Here is an 18,540-nt window from a genome sequence, read left to right as displayed (position 1 = left end):
TCCTCGAGATTCCCTTTGTTATCAGTCAGCCAACGTCATGCCAATAGAGTCACAATATGAACCGATCCAGATCCCAGATGGGGACCTCTGGGACTTCATTTTTGAGAATGAAAGAAGACAGTTTCCAGGAGAAAAGCGTAAGTCCTTCACAACCTAGCAAAACGTCGTCTAACAAACCTTCTTCCAGCGATATACATACACGCCCAAACCAAACGACAATATACGTGGTCAGACACCAAAGCCGCTGCCTTGGAGTTCGGCGCAGCTCTCCAAAGGCTGTGGGACTGGAAGAAGGGAGATGTGCTAGGGTTGTTTTCTCCAAATTGCATCGACTCTCCGGCCATCATACTCGGTGCCCTATGGGCAGGCGGAACGGTATCTCCCGCTAACCCGTCTTACATGGTGGATGAACTCGCCTTTCAGCTTAAAGACTCCCGTGCAAAGGCCTTGGTGACGCAGTTGGCCTGTCTCGAAGTGGCTACAAAGGCAGCCCAGATCGCCGGAATCCCCAAAGACCGCATCATCTTGATTGGGGATTTGTCAGATACCACAAGCAAATTCAAACACTTTTCCCTGTACAACGACATGCGTTTTGAAGGACCTATGTGCCAGAAGCCGCTTATCGACGCGAAAACGGATCTTGGCCTGCTTGCGTACTCATCGGGGACCACTGGTCGCCCGAAAGCTGTCATGTTGTCCCACGAAAACCTGGTTGCAAACTTGTTGCAGATAGAGGCTACCGATGAAGGAAATCTAAAGCCCACTGGTGGTGATGATAATCACGGAGACAAAATCCTCGCAACAGTTCCGTATTTCCATGTGTACGGTATGTATAATCGTTTCCTTTTGTCGATTTTGACGCTAACAACCAGCAGGCTTCGCCCTTCTTATCCTGACACCTGCATACAGAGGAATCACAACTGTTGTCATGAGCAAGTATGATCAGAAAGAATTCCTCGATGCAGTGCAATCCTTCCGCCCTACATATGCTACACTAGTGCCTCCAATCATCTTGCAACTTGCAAAATCCCCCCTCGTTGACGCATATGATATCAGTTCCTTGAAAATGGTCATGTGTGGTGCCGCACCGCTCACTAGGGAGCTGATAGAGGAGCTTTATCAAAAGCATACCCTCCCTGTGCGACAAGTATATGGCCTCAGTGAGACAAGTCCCGTGGCTTTAGTTCAGGTTAGTAATTACCCTGCTATCAACGTCCTTTAATTGAATGAATTCAGCGCTGGCATAACTGCCGTGAGAGACCTGGCTCTGCGGGTACGCTTCCTCCCAACATGCGAGCAAGGTTCTGTGACGAAGAGGGCATCGAAATTTCACCCGGCCAAACAGGAGAGCTGTATCTCCAAGGGCCTAATGTATTCCTTGGCTATCTGAACAACCAAAAGGAAACATTAACATGTCTGGATGAGAATGGCTGGTTCAGAACAGGCGATATAGGTCATGTGGATCAAGATGGAAACTTCTACATTACTGACCGCGCCAAAGAACTCATCAAGTACAACGGCTTTCAGGTGGCTCCGGCGGAGCTCGAAGGTCTCCTTCTCGACCACCCAAATATTCTTGATGCTGCAGTCATTGGCGTTTATTCAAAAGAGCATGTCAGCGAATTGCCTCGTGCGTACATTGTTCTAGCTCCCGGCGCGGGGAAGACCCATGATGAAGCACAGAACATAGCTTTGTGGCTCCAGAAGCGAGTGGCTCCACACAAAAGGCTCAGGGGTGGTGTTCGTTTCGTTGATGAAATCCCGAGAAACCCTTCAGGGAAGATTTTACGGCGAATGATTCGTGCGCGTCTCAATGGAAGTCGAAGTTCGATGGATGGAACGACAGGGGCAAAACTATAGATTGAACTGCTTTTTATTCACTCCTTTAACATCTAAGCTGTGTATTCTGACATGCTCACGATGGCGCGGTATACGGAATTTTTAGAATAAAAAAAAAAGCCCTAGCAATAATTGGGAATGTTCGATGCGTAAGTTGACCAGTTGGTGATCAATCCGGATAGACAGAAACAAATGTGTAACATACTTTGGGAATGGGTCGAAACTTTGGACCCCTTGAGTTTGTGTCTTCTTCGGTCTCACTAAATGAATTCTTAGCACCCAAGGGGCACTGTAAGGTGAAGTGTGAATGATGTCAGTGGAAGGTGATGAGATCTGGGCGAGAGAGGTGAGAATGGCCTGACAGTTCTCATTCCCATGATGATCTTCTGTGCCTTTTCATCCCTTAAGGTGGAAGGTCCGTCTTTACGTCGTGCTCGAAACTTTTGATGCTGCAAAATGCATGCCAAATTTGCCATGTTACAAGCCTATTTGGGCCTTCTGGTACAACCATGTTAATGATTTCACTTATGTCAGCTGACCGCTTCTCCCAATCTATACGTGAGAGTCATAGCTACACTAAACAAAACAGATCTAGAGATACCTCGAGCAGCATATCGTACGTCCCATATCACGCAGGCTGACACGTGAATATTAAAATGAGAAGAAACACGAAGATAATTTTATCTACGAGCTAGCGCTTACGCTAGAAAAATATGTCGGGGATAACTACCCCATACACTCCGAAACTCGCATGTCATAATCGGTTTCTAGAAGACTAACGGTCATAATGGTGGCTGACCTCAACCTATAGAACAGGCAGGTAGATAGCACCGGATCTCGTCGGCCTCCTGAATGCCACGAGGAGCGGATCCTAGCAGAGCGGTAGCGTTCTCACCGAACCGTGGGTGTTAGCTTGACTAACCGTATCCGGTTAGGCCCATTTTTTAAGCCAATGGCAAGCTTGAATCAACTGTGACTCGCCTTATCAGTAAATTGCCGAAATGAAACAGTCTTGGCGAAAGATAAGAAACGTGCCAATAATCGCCAACTGTTATACTAATCCCCTGACTAGTCCCTTTTCATCTATCACGACCAGGTACCCCAAATTGATCATGTCTCATGTCTTGATCGGAAGCGAAATTAATAATCTCATTTGTATATTCTCCTTATCGCTGACCGTGTCCGGGGTGGGCGAATAGGACTCAGATATGTCGGTGCTATGTGACAGTGGAGGGTATATATATGGCTAGGTGATGCCCGGGCTTTTGAGAAAAGTACATCTGTTTCAATCTATCAATCATCATGGTCTCTTCTACTGGCTCCTATGGGCTACCAGCTCTGTTGTCGGTCCTTGTGTCACTCTCCTCCAGCGCCATCGCGGCTATCACCGCTAAGGGTCAAACTGTTCAGCTCAATGGAAACAGCTACTACATTCCTCCGGCGGTAGTAGCCACCCTGAAAGCCGATCAGCATGTGTTCGGCAATATGAAGGGCTTGCAACCTCTGACAGTCATTCGGAACGATGCTGCGAAGCTGACAAGCTCAATCCTCGATTCAGTAATCAGTAACTACGAGGCCATTGACGATGTCTTCAATGCTGCGTTCCTCGACAACATTTACGTCTCGTATAATGGTACCTCCAAGAAACCCTCTCAGAATGTGTCCACTCATTCTTCATGGGGGCCTAAGATCTTGGGATATGCACCTGCATATGATACCAAGAAATCAAAGACGGTGACCTCGTCGTCAGTCCTACCTCCTGGTCCATATTTCTTGGATCCCTCGACAGGAGCTGTGTTTGAAGCTTATCTATTGCATTCCGATGTGATGGGCTCTTTCACTCAGGGATTGATCTCGGTTGGTGATTCTGCGTACGATGTTTTGCCGGCAGGCTTGCAGGGCTATGCTTCCCTGACTATTGGTGTTCCTTCACGGCTGTACTACACCAAGACAGCCAAGAAGCCTTTGGCTGGTGTATGTATTTCAGATCCTCCCCTTCTTTTACAAGAGGGAGCCCTTGTGCAAGAGACATACAATACTGACTATTTATCTCCCCACAGGTTCGTCTCGGTGTCAAGGATATTTATGATATCAAGGGTGTCAAGACCGGCTGTGGCAACCGCGCTTACTATGAGACGTATCCACCTGCTGACTCTACTGGCCCTGCAATCCAATCCCTGATTGATGCGGGTGCCATCATTGTCGGAAAGATGAAGACCAGTCAATTCGCCAACGGTGAGACCGCCACTGCTGATTGGGTTGATTACCACTCCCCCTTCAACGCCCGCGGTGATGGTTACCAAGATCCTAGCTCATCATCTTCCGGTCCTGGCTCTGGTATTGGAGCTTATGACTGGTTGGATTTGGCAGTTGGAAGTGATACGGGAGGCTCCATTCGCAACCCTTCGCAGGTCAATGGATGCTTCGGAAACCGACCCTCGTGGAACTTGGTCTCATTGGATAAGGTTATGCCCATGTCTCCCCTTTTGGACACCGCCGGATTCTTGACAAGAGATGTTCAATTATGGCGCGCTGCTGCGGAGGTGCTATACAAGGAGGCTGGTCTGAAGTCCTACACCAAGTACCCCAAGTCTATCAAGACGATCCAGTTCCCAACTACTGCCTCATCCCCAGCTGAGGGCCTTTTGATTGAATTTGTCGACAAGCTGTCATCTTTCTTGGGTGGTGCCAAGGTTTCAGACCTTGATTTCAATGCTCTCTGGGAATCTACCAAGCCTTCGACTGTTGCCGCCAATACAACCCTCACCAGCTTGTTGCGTATGACTTACCCTATCCTCATTTCGAAGCAGCAATATCCACTCATTGCCGCACCGCTGTATGCAGACTATGCCGCTGCCAATGGTGGTCGCAAGCCGTTTATCGACCCTGTGCCTCTGTCTCGTTGGGGCTGGGGTCTTGAATACCCGGACTCGCAACTGGACGCTGAAATCGAACACAAGAACATCTTTACCAGCTGGTGGAACTCAACTGCCCAGGTCTTCGACGAAGAGACTTGCTCGGACAGTCTGATTCTTTACATTGGATCTGAAGGGTCGCCGACTTACCGTAATGTTTACCGAAGGTACGTGCTTGTCCTTCCTACACTGGAATATTTGAGAGATAATTTTCTAATCCGGTGAAATCATATAGCATGCCGGGTGTCCCTGTCGGATTCTCTACATCTCGTATCGCCAACTTTGCCGGTGTGCCCGATATGGTCGTTCCCAGTACGTTTGACCCCTATTATTTGAACAAAACCTCTTGGAGGTTTGCCGTGGAACTCTAACTGATGACAATTAAAATTTAGTCGGTCAAGCGCTCTACAACTCCACCATTACCATGCAGCAGGAATATCTGCCTGTCTCAGTGAACTTCATGGCACCGCACGGCTGTGATCTGATGATCTTCAACCTGGTAAACGAGCTGGTGAAGGCTGGTATCGTTAAGGAGCCTAACACCGGATCCACAATGTACGGAGATGAGGTTACTTACTATTGAGTAAGTCAATGAGTAGGGAGCTGCCAGGTGGTACAATTGTACAGCCATTCATGTATATATTCAGTGTATAAATATTCATCATTCCCAATGTTCACAATTGCCTTCTAGTCTTCTCTTTGTTTGGTGTGATCATGTTTTGCGAGTGTTGAATGACGAGGTATGTATCATGGCGAATTGGGTCACCTCCATCTTCATGTAAAACGAAAATGTCGTCATCCACGTCGAACAGTTCGAGGGGAGCCTCGAGAACTAATTTCGAGTGTTGAAGATTCTAGAACACGTTTCTGAGACTTTTCCAGTCCTGATGGAAGCCATCAGTGTGCCTGGACTCATCGTCGGCTTCATGGTGATATCTTATCAGGATAGCCTGTCAAGCCCTAGCTTCTGGCAGTTAATAGAGCGCTCTGAATTGCTCCCTCCGGGTGAATACTCGAGGGTCCCACGGTAGTCAGAATTCTAAAGGCGGAAGCGCTACTTCTCGCTCCAAACCTTGCCGCACAGCATCTTCAATGTCGTGGTCCCTCGCAACATGGGTGCCCCGGGCCCATTTCATTTTGACATCAACGAGTGCAAGTTTGTCGCTCACGAAGACCTTCTTGACGCTAAAAAGGCCGGAAACGACTTCGTGAGAAGAGGGATTGATTCAGAACGGTGCGTGCGCCTTGGTAAGCAGTTCCACTCCACAGCCTTCAATTTAGCGAATCAAGTTCCTCAAATGGGTTTGTAAAAGCCAAATCCGAGATACTTAAGTAACTCCCAGCACCGATTGGACGGTTCAAGATGACCCTCGCCCTTGTCAGGCAAAGGGCCAAGCCTGGGATTGAAAATCGTTTCATATCTGGTGGTAAGGAGATGACAACTTGGTGTTCGAGAGAATAATTTTGTTCCTTGGATAAATCGTTCTGGTTTCGTGCGTAGGTGGTGTTCATATATCGTTCGATGTCCAACGGTCTATCACAGCCAGTTCACCACTTCCTTCTTTATAGCGAATTCCGACCATTTTTGGTGGGCCCTTTCAGGAGGATTTGAGGGAGTCTTTGGAGTATCCTCTTAAATCGTTCCTCTCGGAATCCAACCGGCGTAATAGACTGCCGTAGTTGGATTTTTTCTACTAATTTGTAGAGGGACCATGCCGCAATTCGGTGTTGTTTTGTATCATCCATCCTCCTTGTCCAGACAGTTTCTGGGTCTGTTGTGACCGCAGACAGTTCTCGTCCAACTGCAGGCTTGTCTCACAACGCTGCCGTTTGAGCCCGATGGTTTCCTAGGCTCACCCACTTTCCTCCGCTGATTTTAACATGGAGGAAATTGGTCGAATTTGTTGCTCGTACAATTTTGAGCTCTTTGCGAGTCTCTTGTACCTGTGAATTGTGATAGGATCGTTAGAATATGCTCTCGATACGTCCTATAGCTCAATGCTCTTACTTCCTTTGTGCACGGATCTTCCGATTCCCGGGAAGCAGCAGGGTGCTTTCCTCGGGCTTTGCGAGAACTCATTCTTCGTTGTTTGGAACTCTTTCAGCAAAGAGAAGAAAGAGGTCGAGGAGGATAACTAGGATGAGAAGAATTGAAGAAAGAAGAAGGAAGGATGAACCAAGGAAGAAAATGAGAGGGGGCAGGTGTTTATATCCTGGGAGTGGCTTAAGGGTTGGTGACAACATGTGATACAGCTGGAACGCACGACATGACAATGGGCCGCCTGGCTGGAGACATCATTAATAGGGAGTAAATCACTCAGCTATTCTCTTTGCTTACCAACAGACTCCCATTTGCAGGGTCCTACACAGTTGATGCTAGTCTCTTTGCCTTCGTGCTACATTTGATTTCCAGTTAATTCAACGAAATGTTTGAAGGTCTACCCTACACATATTGTTATACTGCGGCGAGCCCTTGAAACTACAGAAATATAGATAGAGGAAGAACTTAGGTGAGGCGGAAGGCATATCACTCGAGAGGAAGAAGGAACGAGTGAACTATATAGCTCCTGCACTGTCCACGTGCAGTCCTACCCACGTGGCAAACAAGCTCAGGTAATCACACCCATGTCCCAAGAAAAACTCATATTTCCCATGCGTATACATAAAACTCGCAGCCTACTATTTGCAGCTCAGATGACGTCTTGACTTCATGTGGGCGGTGCCCTGCGTTCCATACGGAGGCCGATATCTTGCTCCATCCTAGGCAAAACGGAGATTGAGATAAGAAAATCCAGGGTCCACTATGTCCACGCCTAGGGCTTCCACCTCGGCATCCCCAGCCGCAGCAGCAGCAACCAGAAGTGGCGTAAAGTGCTGATACACAAGTCAAGTAAGTGTTAGGCAATTTCTTGGTGGGATTCTGTAGCATATAATGGGACGTACCTCGACAGTCGGATGGGAACGCTTGAACTCATACAGCGTCTCCAGCTTCAGCAGAGCTTCATTTCTCTCCTTCGCATCTTTCTTTGTTACTGCCGCTCTCAAGTGGGTGTCAAAGGCTCTCGACTCGGCAAGGACCTTGACCCGGGTAGCTTCCCTCGCCTCCTCTGTCGGGGCATCTATGATCTCATCGATCGAGTCGAACGAGTGAACAGCCATGCCAGAACCTACAATGAGATAACCGTCATGTCTAAATATTTGTTTGTCATCAGTTACCATGCGGGAATTGGGCATAGATGATTCAGTCTCAAACTTACCGCAACGACTGCAGAGCCTGACCCAGACGGATCTGGCTCTCGAGATCATAGCCATGAAATGTAGAAATTTGGATTACAGGTATATCCAGCGGCTTCTCATCTGGAAACATGACCTTGAATGGCACCCAGACACCGTGATCCACTCCTCGCTCTACGCGTTTGGCCTTGAAACCCGCCCTCCGTAGGTGGTCCCAAAGCTGTGCGGCTAGTTCAGGTGCATCTTGATGCGGCCAGTCGTATTCGTAGACGAATGGTTTAGAGTCGTGAAAATCGTTGACAAAATCATGCTACAGGAATGGTCAACATCATTTGCTTAACGGGTCAAGCTATTAACGAGGATACGGTGGGCTGGTTGGCTCACTTGAATATGTGTCGGACTTTTGACATTCACTGTATATATGTCAGTCGGATCGTCTATTGTCCACGCATTGACACTCATGGTCATATCATCTGGTAAGCTCACCTTCAATTACCCCGGGTCCATGTATCTCGCCTGCTTCAAAATGACCACTAAAGACAACAAGGGCCTTGGGACGGGGAGATAGAGATAGGATCTCTTCCCCGATATTTCTCAAGTTGGCTTGAACAATTGCATTTCGCGGGCGATAATCAAACAGAAGGCCCACACCGGCATGGCCAATAAAATAGGTGGGAAGAGACTGAGAAGACTTAATAGTTGAAGACATGGTAGAATAAAGGCGCAATTCTGGAAGAACAGCAGGGATGGTCTAATGCATGTGTTTAAGAACCCAAGGAAGAAGAATATCAAGTGCGGGACAACCCTATGTATTATATATTAACATCTGCCATGATATGTGCCATGGACCAGAGATTAAGACACTAGTTCTATAGTGATAAAATGGGGCGGACTAAGCTGTGGACGTACAGCATATATCAATTGGTAATGTACATATTTCCATACAGGTCAGCAACCCCAGAAACAACAGGGACGTGCGGAATTAGCCCATTTTGTATATATTATTTGCTATATTCTACATGCCAAAAATTCAAAGGCTAGTTGTATAACCATAGGATGACGCGAACGTGGCCGTGTATGGCGTCAACGGGTCTAGGAATGAAGAGGTGCGAAACAGAAAGCGCGGCAAATTTCTCTGCATTCTAATATTCATTGGCTATATGCCGTCAAACTGGGATTACAGCACTAGTGGTAAGCCCCGGGAATTCCGTATATCAGGTATGTATGGCGTCAGCAAAGGGCATATTAATGGACCAATCAACACATTTGCAGTGCAAATCAATATCGGTCGGCTTCTCATGAGATATATGTCCAGATTGAGGCCCATCTAAAGGACGGGCATCTACTCTGATGGTTCATTCTAAACATTTTTAAGCAATAGTAGAAAAATTCACCTACTCTCCAAAGACTTGGTCGGATATGCCAAGGTCTAGCAATACAACACAATAAGAATATATTTTGATTCCGCTATGAGTCGGGAGCACCTGGGCTAAGTGACGACATATTTAGTTCTAAGACGACATCCTACGCCAACTTCCAGACTGGTAAAATTTACAGCGACTTTCGTATAGATTCGATGGTATAAGATGGACTGGACCACTACCCCCAAAGGAAAATTGATACCTAGCTTATATATTGCTATAATCCATTGGTCGTCACATTTCTATAGACGCAATCTCTGAATGCAATCGATATATTACCGATTTTACGCATCGTTCTCGCTCCAACATTGCAAGTTGGCTTACCAGCACACCTAGATATACTCTACCACGCTCCAAAATGACACAGGAGGAAAGCCATTCCCCTAATAAGGAGGGTTTCGATGAGAAAAAAGACTCCATTAATCTAAGCGTTCATCAGCTGTCTAATGGCACAACAACCCCCTCAGACAGCAATAAACCCGACCCGGAAGCACAGCAAGACACGCTCTCTCACCTCCTCATTAGAAATGGCGAACAAGTCCTCGTCATTTGGACTCTGGAAGAAGAATCTGTCATAGTTCGGAAACTCGACTTCCTTTTCCTTCCCATTTTTTCGGTCCGTCTTCCCATAATCCCGAGCTCTCCTATTTTCTTTCCCGCTAAACCTCCCTTCCAGTTAATATTTACCTGGATGGCCATTGATCGCACCAACGTGGCGAGCGTTCTGACATCTACCTTCCTTTCCGACACATCCATGACCCAGGATCAAGCCAACACAGGTGTCTCTCTACTCTGGCTGGGCATTGTCTTGCTCGAGATCCCCTCAAACGTATCTCTCACATCTCCATTTGAATATCGAACATGTATCTAACTATATTAACAGATCATCCTCCACCGCGTGGGTCCCCACTACTGGATTCCCGCCCAAGTCGTCGTCTGGGGCTTAGTGGAGGTACTCCAACTGTTCGTCACTAATGCAAGTGGTTGGTATGCCGCACGGCTGTTCCTAGGGCTCGCGGAGAGCGGGTTCATCCCCGGTGGTCTGTACATCTTGTCTACGTGGTATGCACCCAACGAGCTCACAAAACGCACTGCGGTATTTTTCCTTGGGCCGGCGTTTGCTGCGGCTTTTGGATCGCTGATTTCGGCGGGCGCATTGAGCTTACACCAGGATGGGGGGCTGAGTGGGTGGCAATGGTCAGTTTCTATTTTGCTGCTTCGTCTGCATGTGAGTTTGTTAACATGAGGGTAAATTTTATAGGATCTTTATCGTCTGTGGCATCTCCACGATAGGTAAGCAGTTGGGAATATCCCATATTTGTTGTCCCAGCTAACAGGATGTCCAATTCAGCCTCAGGACTCTTGGCTTTCGCCTTTGTTCCCAAGTCTCCCTACCATACAGGTCACCTCTTTGGTGGTCTTATACCTGTGCGGGGGTGGCTCAACGAGCACGAAGCTGACATTCTTGTTGCACGTCAAGCCCGAAGAGAAGACCACCAGGCAGCCGGGTTGACTCTGAAAATTAGCCGGAAGGATATGTGCGTTGTAGTCTTGCTTCGCTACTATGGAAACCTCGACTAATACATGGCTACTCATAGAACTGATGTCCTTTTCCACTGGGCTACCTGGCCATACCTCGTTGTGTGCCTGGCCGGCCTCCAATCCACTAATGGGCTGAGCACCTGGGGCGCAACCATCATCAAATCGCTTGGCTTTAGCGCAATCCGAGCTAACTTGCTTAATGCCCCCGGGAGTCTGCTGAGTGCAATATTTGGTATTGTGTTGTCAGCGTTCGTTGACAGGTACAGTCGGTTTGGGTATGCAATCATATTTTCGGCTGTCTGGACTCTCGCTGGCCTAATTGCACTTTACGTAAGGCTGACGCGCTTCGCTCTGGTATGCGGTTTCCAAATACTGACATACTCCTCACAGTCTCTTCCAATTACCTCTAAAGCCTCGTGGTCGTTCTATGCAGCTTACGTGGTCACCCAATCATCCCCGTAAGTGAGATTGAAATTTACACTCGGAGAGCTGAACTCACTAGTACCTTGCAGAAACTGGCAGCCTATCAATGTCACCTGGTTGTCCTTGAACTTTAAGACACCCCAGAAACGTGCAATCGCATATGCTATATACAGTAAGGACCCGGAATCCCAGAGTGCTTTTACGCAGGATGATTATTGACAAATGATACTACAGTCGGATGTTCTAACCTAGGCGGCACATACGGTAACCAAGTATTCCGGGCGGTACGTAAACCTTCGTTCATCGGAAGGCCTCCTACTGACATTCAGCGTAGAGCGACGCCCCTCTCTATCACACCGCATGGATTGCCTGTATATCCCTGGGAGCAGTGTGGCTAGCCGGAATTATCACACAAACATTCGGCTTTCAGTGGGCGAACCGGGTTTTCGCAAAGAAGTTGGCGGATGACCCTGAGCTGGAATCTGAGGTTACACATATTGACAGCAATGGGCGAAAACATCGCTACCATTGGTGAAACTGCTCTGGGGATATATTATAGAACAATACTCTTTCCGCCACTAGTGAATATCAGAATGAGCGATATAGCATAGCTGCCTCACGACCTATTTACGCCGTAGAAGATATATATCTCTCTATCCTCACCCAGCAGCTTACATCTCCGCCTCAATAACAGTAAGTGCTACCCTGTATACTCCAGCACTCTACTGTATTATATATTTATTAGAAGGATACAGGTCTTCATTCCTTTAGGACCAACAATGATGTAGTCCTATAGAGTTCCGCATAGTCCCGAGCTGCGGCAACTTTGGCAAGGATTTCTCTTTTTATCGTATAAATTTGCTGAGCTATCAACACGTTGTTTTCCCCTGTGGCGATCTTATATTCCTCTTCTATCTCACTCAGTGCGACATATTTCTACCAAGAGTTTCCATGAAGCGAAAGAAGGGATGCCGCTCCATAATTCACTTGGCTATCTGTGCTGTTCTACAGCGCGTGTCTCTCAATGTTGTCATTTTCCATCCGCAGTGCAGTTAGTAACGACTGCCTGGTGTGACTACGACTGAGCGAACAGTACAAGATATGTTGTTATTTGAATTTGGGTACGTGTCTCAACATGCTAGCGAACAGTGCAAACTCGACCTCAATATTGGAATCGAGGGGAAAATAGGACGTCCCCCTTTTCTAATTTCCACTTCAGCTAGATTTTTTGAGAACGTGTTAGCGATTGTGAGAAGATTCAATTTTCCTTTGGCCGACAGTTGGCTGCTGACACATAGAAAATATGCCAAGACGCCTGTTTCCCCATGGCGATGATTCTTGCAATAGAGCTGCTGACGTCAGTGCAGTAATAGTCCGATTTGAATGTTGCGCGTCTCAGACAATGAGTGTCTCATATAGCTACCCTCGATGCTGATTGCGCTCAAGCGCAAGAGAACCGATCTGCCGAACCTCATGCAGCTGTAGATGCCCATGCATCCATTTCAGCCAGATTTAAATCTCGGTCGGCTCGGATGATTAACGTTCAATTCCAAGGTTGATTCGGTTATTATCACTTCATTTGACCAATTAAATCCAACGAACCAACATCACTCAATCTAGACCAGATCAACGACCGGGTGGGTTCCTTCACACGATGGGGCTTTTCCCATCCTGACGAAGAAATGAACTCATAGCGGGTCCGAGAGAGCGATGAGTTGTTCACGATGAGCAACCCGATTTTTCTTGCTCAACCGACACTAATTGAACGAAAAACGCGCGACGATCACATTGCAAGGGGTGAGCGCTAACAACAGCGCCTGTACGCGCCAACTTGTTGAACATACACCCCCCTTGATCGCGTGAAGGAGGAAGATTGACAAATTGACTGAGATCGGACCTGGTGTTGCTGCAAGGCTGGTTCCTTAGTTTACTAGCCACCTGCATAAATATTCGCGATTTTCGCCAAGTTGCAGTGTCACAACGAGGCGATCGTTGCAGATCAGGGGCCTAGCGATCCGCGATAGTGGGCCAGAGTGATTTTGATCGCCAATCAAGGCACCACAGCCGCAAGAATGTACAACGAATATGTATCTGTTTAGGATATGCAGTTATGTGTCCAAGAGCTGGACGTGGAGATCGGAGCTGACTTATTTAAAGCGAATATCTGCTGGAATTTCGTGTTTCCGCTCGAATAGGTCCTTTCCTTTGACATTTCGCAACCATGTTATTCTCTCGTCGCAGTCTTCTGGCCCCTTCGCTCGTTTCACTGCTTCTGACAGGAAATGTGGTCGCTGATGACACGAGAACAAGAGCTCGGCAGGCTCTCGAAACCCTTCAAGGCTGGTATAACACCACAAGTGGGATCTGGGATACATGTGGTTGGTGGGATGGTGCAAGCTGCATGAATACAATTGCAGATTTAGCTGCCTTCGATCCATCAGTGATGGATACGGCGACATATGTCTTTAATAACACATTCCACGTGGGACCTGTGTCCAATCCGAACCCCGGGCTTGAGAAGAAAACTGTGTTTACACGCGACAACCAACTATCAACCTCTGTCAATGTGACCCAGTGGCTTGATCAAGCCTATGATGATGATGGGTGGTGGGCCCTTGCATGGATTGCCGCATACGATGTCACCAACGAGGGGACATACCTAGAATTGGCCGAGGGAATTTTTGACAGCTTGGTATGTATAGACCCGGGTCTCTGTTTCGATGTGTTCTAATCTTTCTTAGGCGAACGCATGGGGCACCAACTGTAGTGGTGGTGGTCTTCCTTGGAGTCCGACAAGTCCATACGTTAACGCGATTACAAACGAATTGTTCCTCTCTGTCGCAGCACACCTTGCAAACCGAGTCCCGGACAGAAAAGAATACTATGTCAGCTGGGCCCAGAAGGAATGGAACTGGTTCACGTCCCAGCCCTTCATTGGTGAAAACGGCACCATCAATGATGGCCTTATGTCCAATTGCCAAAACAACGGAGCTACTGTGTGAGCACTTTCTTTTCCGATCATCATCTTATGTTTCCTTCGCTGACTTTCCGCAGATGGTCGTACAATCAGGGGGTTGTCCTCGGGGGATTGGTTGAATTGAACAGAGCGGCACCCAATGATACATACCTACCCTCGGCCCACAAGATTGCAAAAGCAGCAATTGAAACATTGGCGGACTCGATAAATGTTATCCACGAATTCTGCGAGCCACAGTGCCTTCCAGATGGTACCCAGTTCAAGGGAATTTTCATTCGCAACCTACGAATGTTACAACAGGCATCTCCGGATGATATCTACCGGAAAGTGATAAGCAGTTGTGCGACCAGTATCTGGAATAATGATCGCAATGCAAAGGGACAGTTTGGCGTAAACTGGGCTGGTCCTATCCAAGCAGTAGTGGATGCGTCGACACACAGCTCGGCTCTCGATGCACTGGTCGCCGCTGTTGCTGCATTGGGTGCCTAGCGATGGAATACAGAGATACAGGGCCATTTTATATTTTCTTTCGGCCATTCAGGTTTACGGGGTTTCAACAGATTTGATGCACATAGATTCTTGTTTCTGCATATATACTAACTATCATTCGAACACTCACGGTTCAATCATGCATTCTCGCTTTCTAATATGCCTTTGATCGCTTCGTCCAGACAGGCTGTGGGGCGGCCTGGGGTCTATCGTAGCCTGAGCGAATGATAGATGTGGGAACTAATTCCAAGTTTCCAAGTGCTGCACCATGCTTGTCCTGCGCCCACACTGCCAAGCTTATATGATTGTCCCCCTCGTGATTTAGAATACCCTCTGGAATGGGGAAAGCTGTTTGGGGCCCAAGGTGGTTGACTGAAAAATTAGAGTTAGCGGATTCCGAGTTGGACCCACGGAACCATGTCCGATGAACCAAAAAGATACATACTGTATTTTCCGAATTGATACCCGTTGATGAATAGCTGGCATCTGTAATTGAAGTCCCGAGTATTTTCGGTATGACTGTTGTGGATAGAATTGTTGAACACCACACTCATTGGGATATCCCATCCACTGGGGATATTCAACCCGAAAGATGCAGCATAAAATCTAACACCCGCGTGAGATAAACCATCTCTCACTGGGTTTGATGATCGCCATTTTGAGCTTGGCGGACTGGGATAATGGTATCCTTGTCTCTCGGCATACATGCCACCTTCATTGAGGGGACCACGAACAAGATCCTCATACTGCTCCCCTCCAAGGTTACCCGTCAACTTCCATGAGACGTCGGATTGAGCGTGACCTGAAACTCCGTAGTTCAAAATTCCTCGTGGGAACTTAATTGCATCAGTGCCAGGAGCCTCCTCGTCTTGGCCCATGTGATCAATCAGAACTGTGATCACATACGGGCTCCCCCTGCGACAAAGGAGATGACATCGACATGCTGTCAACAACCGTGGAGTTGGCACCCGACCCGACCCATGAGCCAAGGAATGTATTATTCAGCCAGACGGAATGTCCAAATCCCGCACCACCAGATACATTCAACCAAATATGGGATTCCTGGCCATTAGCCTCAAAATGACCACGGTATAGCAGAGATCCAGTGTGGTATCCGTAGTCCATGGAGTACAGCGTACTCGGAGTGTCGAGCGGACGTGGATTGTGTGTTGAGGTTCGTGTACAAGGTGTCCAAGCTGCGTCGTCGTACGAGTCCTGAATCTCAGGAAGAGAATCAAGGAACTTCCATTCTAGGTTGGACAAATCGGGAACGTCCAACTTGGGAGGGTTGTATCTGACAGTTCCCAGAAGGTTCCCATTGGACATTTGTGAGGTGTGTAATACTTCTCCATTAAAGGTGATACCTTTCAGCCTTTTCGCTGGGCTGGAGATGACCTCGATTTCTGTTGTGGCATTCACATCCCCTGTCAATCGTAGCTGATTATTTATCAGACCGGCTGTTCGGATAAGATATCCGGCCTTGACAAGAACCAGACTCTTCGATGGCGATGAGTAGTTTCCAATCGGACCTGATAGCGGCAACTCCATAGCCCAGTAGTTGTATGCCTCGTTTCGCCAGAGCAGATATACTGCGAGATCTCCTACCTGAATGATACGTCGGGCTGGTGTAACATGCCATTGTACAACCCAAGCAGACCTGCGTTGTTTTATTTCGATCCCATCTCCTTCGACGACGGTTGGCTTTCCAAGATGCCTAGGCAGAGCAAACTCATGTGTTTCTCCGGCGCCTCCGTATAGGATTAATACACGTGTAGACCTTGACCCACGTGCCCATGTGAATATCTCCGCGGAGGAGTAGATCAGATTGATGCCGCCGACATCGTAATCTGTGACGTGTAATTTGGAATCACGTCCATTTAGCTTTAGATGGCCTCCTAGCTGAGGAATTTTTATTTCGCCGATACTTGTCGATAATGCGAGGGTGTACTGAGTGTTGTCGGTTGAAGTGAAGTCGGCATGTCTGAGAACATAGAAATTTGTCCGCGTCCCATTTCCAAGAAGAGCAGTGACAGCTAGCGAGGAGGGCGCGCCGTAAGTACCATTCACTCCAAGATGAGGAGTCGCGGTCAGATAAGCAGGAGATACTTTGAGGAAGTTGGCTTCGAGTTTCTGTTCGCTATATTTCTCACGCCAGATCGCCCTTTCTTCTGTGATAGCTGCACCATAATCGTATGATGTATGCCCACCCATATAACCAAGATTACCCCAGTTGGTACCGCCAAAGGTCTGGCCAGGATACCACAATTAATGTTGCAATATGAAATGAGGAAGTTGCATAGACTCACCATGTAGACGTTAAAGATCTTTACGCCAAAACTGTAGTTGTTCTTGTACACAACTCTGACAGCCTCCTCGTTTACTAGCTGGTTGCACATCGCTTGAAGCACGCCTCCCCTAATATCACGTTAGTTGACTGCATTTGGTACAAGAACAAAGAACGTTTCTACCATCCCTCCCCAGAACCGCCTTGGAACTCTGCAATCGCAAAGGGAGTCATGGGACTCTGCCGTTTGTGCGTAACTTGCCAATCATATGGAAACCTGTAAGAAGGCCAAACACTCGGATTTGCACCTAATAGGAAAATCACGTTAGTCCCATCGTATGTATTACACCGAGGGCCATTGGAATCAAACCCACAATCATAGCGCATTGGGTATGCATCGATAGCGTAGATGTCAACTGCACCTTGCCCTGATCCCGGTGCGAAGTATCCCATAACCAAGTTATCATTGACGATTGAAGGAACCGTGATACCTTCATCAAGCAGCTGCTCTTGAACGTGTGCCATATAACTCCGATGCATTTCATTCGGGAAATCAGTCACTCCAGGCCAAGTTGAGTACTCATTCTCTGGCTGAACCATAATAACCGGGCCACCATGTGTGATCTGGGCCCTTTCAATAATCAGGCCCAGTGTCGACACGTATTTTGCTGTCGCACTCAAGTATTCAGGGTCGTCAGACCGAATAACGGCTTTCTCTCGTAGGACCCACCCAGGTATCCCGCCAGCAGTGGTCTCTGCATTGATATACGGTCCCGGTCGGGCGATTAGGTACAGCCCAGCCTGGCTTGCTGCGTCGAAGAATTCATCCAAGCTCCATATCCCGTCGGTGATAACATGTCCCGGGTTCCCTTCAACAAGGCTCCAGTCCACGTAGAATGAGACACCGGTAAACCCCATGCTCTTTATTTTCTGGAATACGTCGAGCCAAAGCCCTGGGACTGGGAGGCGGAATGGATGAAATTCACCAGAAAAGATCATGAGGCGCTCGCCGCGTACTATAATGGAATGCTGGTCCCATGTCACCTGTCCGTAACGTGTTAGTACGATGGTGCTACCAGGGTGATGATATTCTCACTAGATCCTGTAGTCCATTGCTTTCTGACTGAGTATAGCTGTTTCTAGAGGCAAGCGCCAAAGTCACTAGTGCAGAAAGTAGGGTGAATAATTTTGAAATCTTGAAAAACATATTTCAGTTGTATTCTTGCTGATGAGTACCTCAAGAGGGAACCGAGCGTGACAACAACGCAAATAGCAGCTTTAAACTGTTATGTAGCATTTTCTCTTGTTTTTCTAGTGAAATCCCAATTCACTTCCCCCGCATTGACAACCCTGACTCTGCATAACCCAAACAGCAAGCCGGCTACCACATTCCATCCCATTGAAGGAAGATCTCCC

At 47.7% G+C, this 18,540-nt stretch overlaps 7 protein-coding genes across 7 annotated transcripts; 5 read left to right on the top strand and 2 right to left on the bottom strand.

Annotated features, from left to right (window-relative positions):
• Positions 1-37: 37 nt before the first annotated feature.
• Positions 38-1,860, top strand: N7517_010563 (acyl--CoA ligase; the record flags this gene model as incomplete). Its single annotated transcript, XM_056728286.1, has 4 exons — positions 38-137; positions 188-826; positions 876-1,189; positions 1,237-1,860. 4 exons carry the CDS (start codon positions 38-40, stop codon positions 1,858-1,860), a joined length of 1,677 nt encoding a protein of 558 aa, XP_056574101.1.
• A 1,281-nt stretch (positions 1,861-3,141) lies between these two features.
• Positions 3,142-5,337, top strand: N7517_010562 (Amidase; the record flags this gene model as incomplete). The annotated part of the gene is made up of 4 exons (XM_056728285.1): positions 3,142-3,813; positions 3,900-4,921; positions 4,990-5,066; positions 5,147-5,337. 4 exons carry the CDS (start codon positions 3,142-3,144, stop codon positions 5,335-5,337), a joined length of 1,962 nt encoding a protein of 653 aa, XP_056574100.1.
• Positions 5,338-5,866: 529 nt separating this feature from the next.
• Positions 5,867-6,161, top strand: N7517_010561 (uncharacterized protein; the record flags this gene model as incomplete). Its single annotated transcript, XM_056728284.1, has 2 exons — positions 5,867-5,988; positions 6,098-6,161. The coding sequence occupies 2 exons, from the start codon at positions 5,867-5,869 to the stop codon at positions 6,159-6,161; spliced, it is 186 nt and encodes a 61-aa protein (XP_056574099.1).
• A 1,353-nt stretch (positions 6,162-7,514) lies between these two features.
• On the bottom strand, positions 7,515-8,697 carry N7517_010560 (DODA-type extradiol aromatic ring-opening family dioxygenase; the record flags this gene model as incomplete). Its single annotated transcript, XM_056728283.1, has 5 exons — positions 7,515-7,628; positions 7,698-7,944; positions 8,012-8,298; positions 8,373-8,401; positions 8,475-8,697. The coding sequence occupies 5 exons, from the start codon at positions 8,695-8,697 to the stop codon at positions 7,515-7,517; spliced, it is 900 nt and encodes a 299-aa protein (XP_056574098.1).
• Positions 8,698-9,767: 1,070 nt separating this feature from the next.
• Positions 9,768-11,909, top strand: N7517_010559 (Major facilitator superfamily domain general substrate transporter; the record flags this gene model as incomplete). Its single annotated transcript, XM_056728282.1, has 9 exons — positions 9,768-10,238; positions 10,293-10,606; positions 10,671-10,702; positions 10,761-10,947; positions 11,008-11,281; positions 11,342-11,409; positions 11,464-11,546; positions 11,609-11,658; positions 11,709-11,909. The coding sequence occupies 9 exons, from the start codon at positions 9,768-9,770 to the stop codon at positions 11,907-11,909; spliced, it is 1,680 nt and encodes a 559-aa protein (XP_056574097.1).
• Positions 11,910-13,595: 1,686 nt separating this feature from the next.
• On the top strand, positions 13,596-14,840 carry N7517_010558 (putative glycosyl hydrolase; the record flags this gene model as incomplete). The annotated part of the gene is made up of 3 exons (XM_056728281.1): positions 13,596-14,066; positions 14,116-14,372; positions 14,429-14,840. The coding sequence occupies 3 exons, from the start codon at positions 13,596-13,598 to the stop codon at positions 14,838-14,840; spliced, it is 1,140 nt and encodes a 379-aa protein (XP_056574096.1).
• Positions 14,841-14,994: 154 nt separating this feature from the next.
• On the bottom strand, positions 14,995-18,331 carry N7517_010557 (glycoside hydrolase family 35 protein; the record flags this gene model as incomplete). Its single annotated transcript, XM_056728280.1, has 7 exons — positions 14,995-15,212; positions 15,286-15,676; positions 15,747-17,087; positions 17,147-17,255; positions 17,309-17,432; positions 17,499-18,168; positions 18,221-18,331. The coding sequence occupies 7 exons, from the start codon at positions 18,329-18,331 to the stop codon at positions 14,995-14,997; spliced, it is 2,964 nt and encodes a 987-aa protein (XP_056574095.1).
• Positions 18,332-18,540: the final 209 nt, after the last annotated feature.

Source organism: Penicillium concentricum, assembly GCF_028827145.1.
Source record: "Penicillium concentricum strain IBT 3081 chromosome Unknown utg000006l_segment0_segment0, whole genome shotgun sequence".
Classification (NCBI taxonomy): Eukaryota; Fungi; Ascomycota; class Eurotiomycetes; order Eurotiales; family Aspergillaceae; genus Penicillium; species Penicillium concentricum.
Note: the sequence above shows the minus strand (reverse complement) of the source record. Positions and strands in the feature narration are given on the sequence as shown.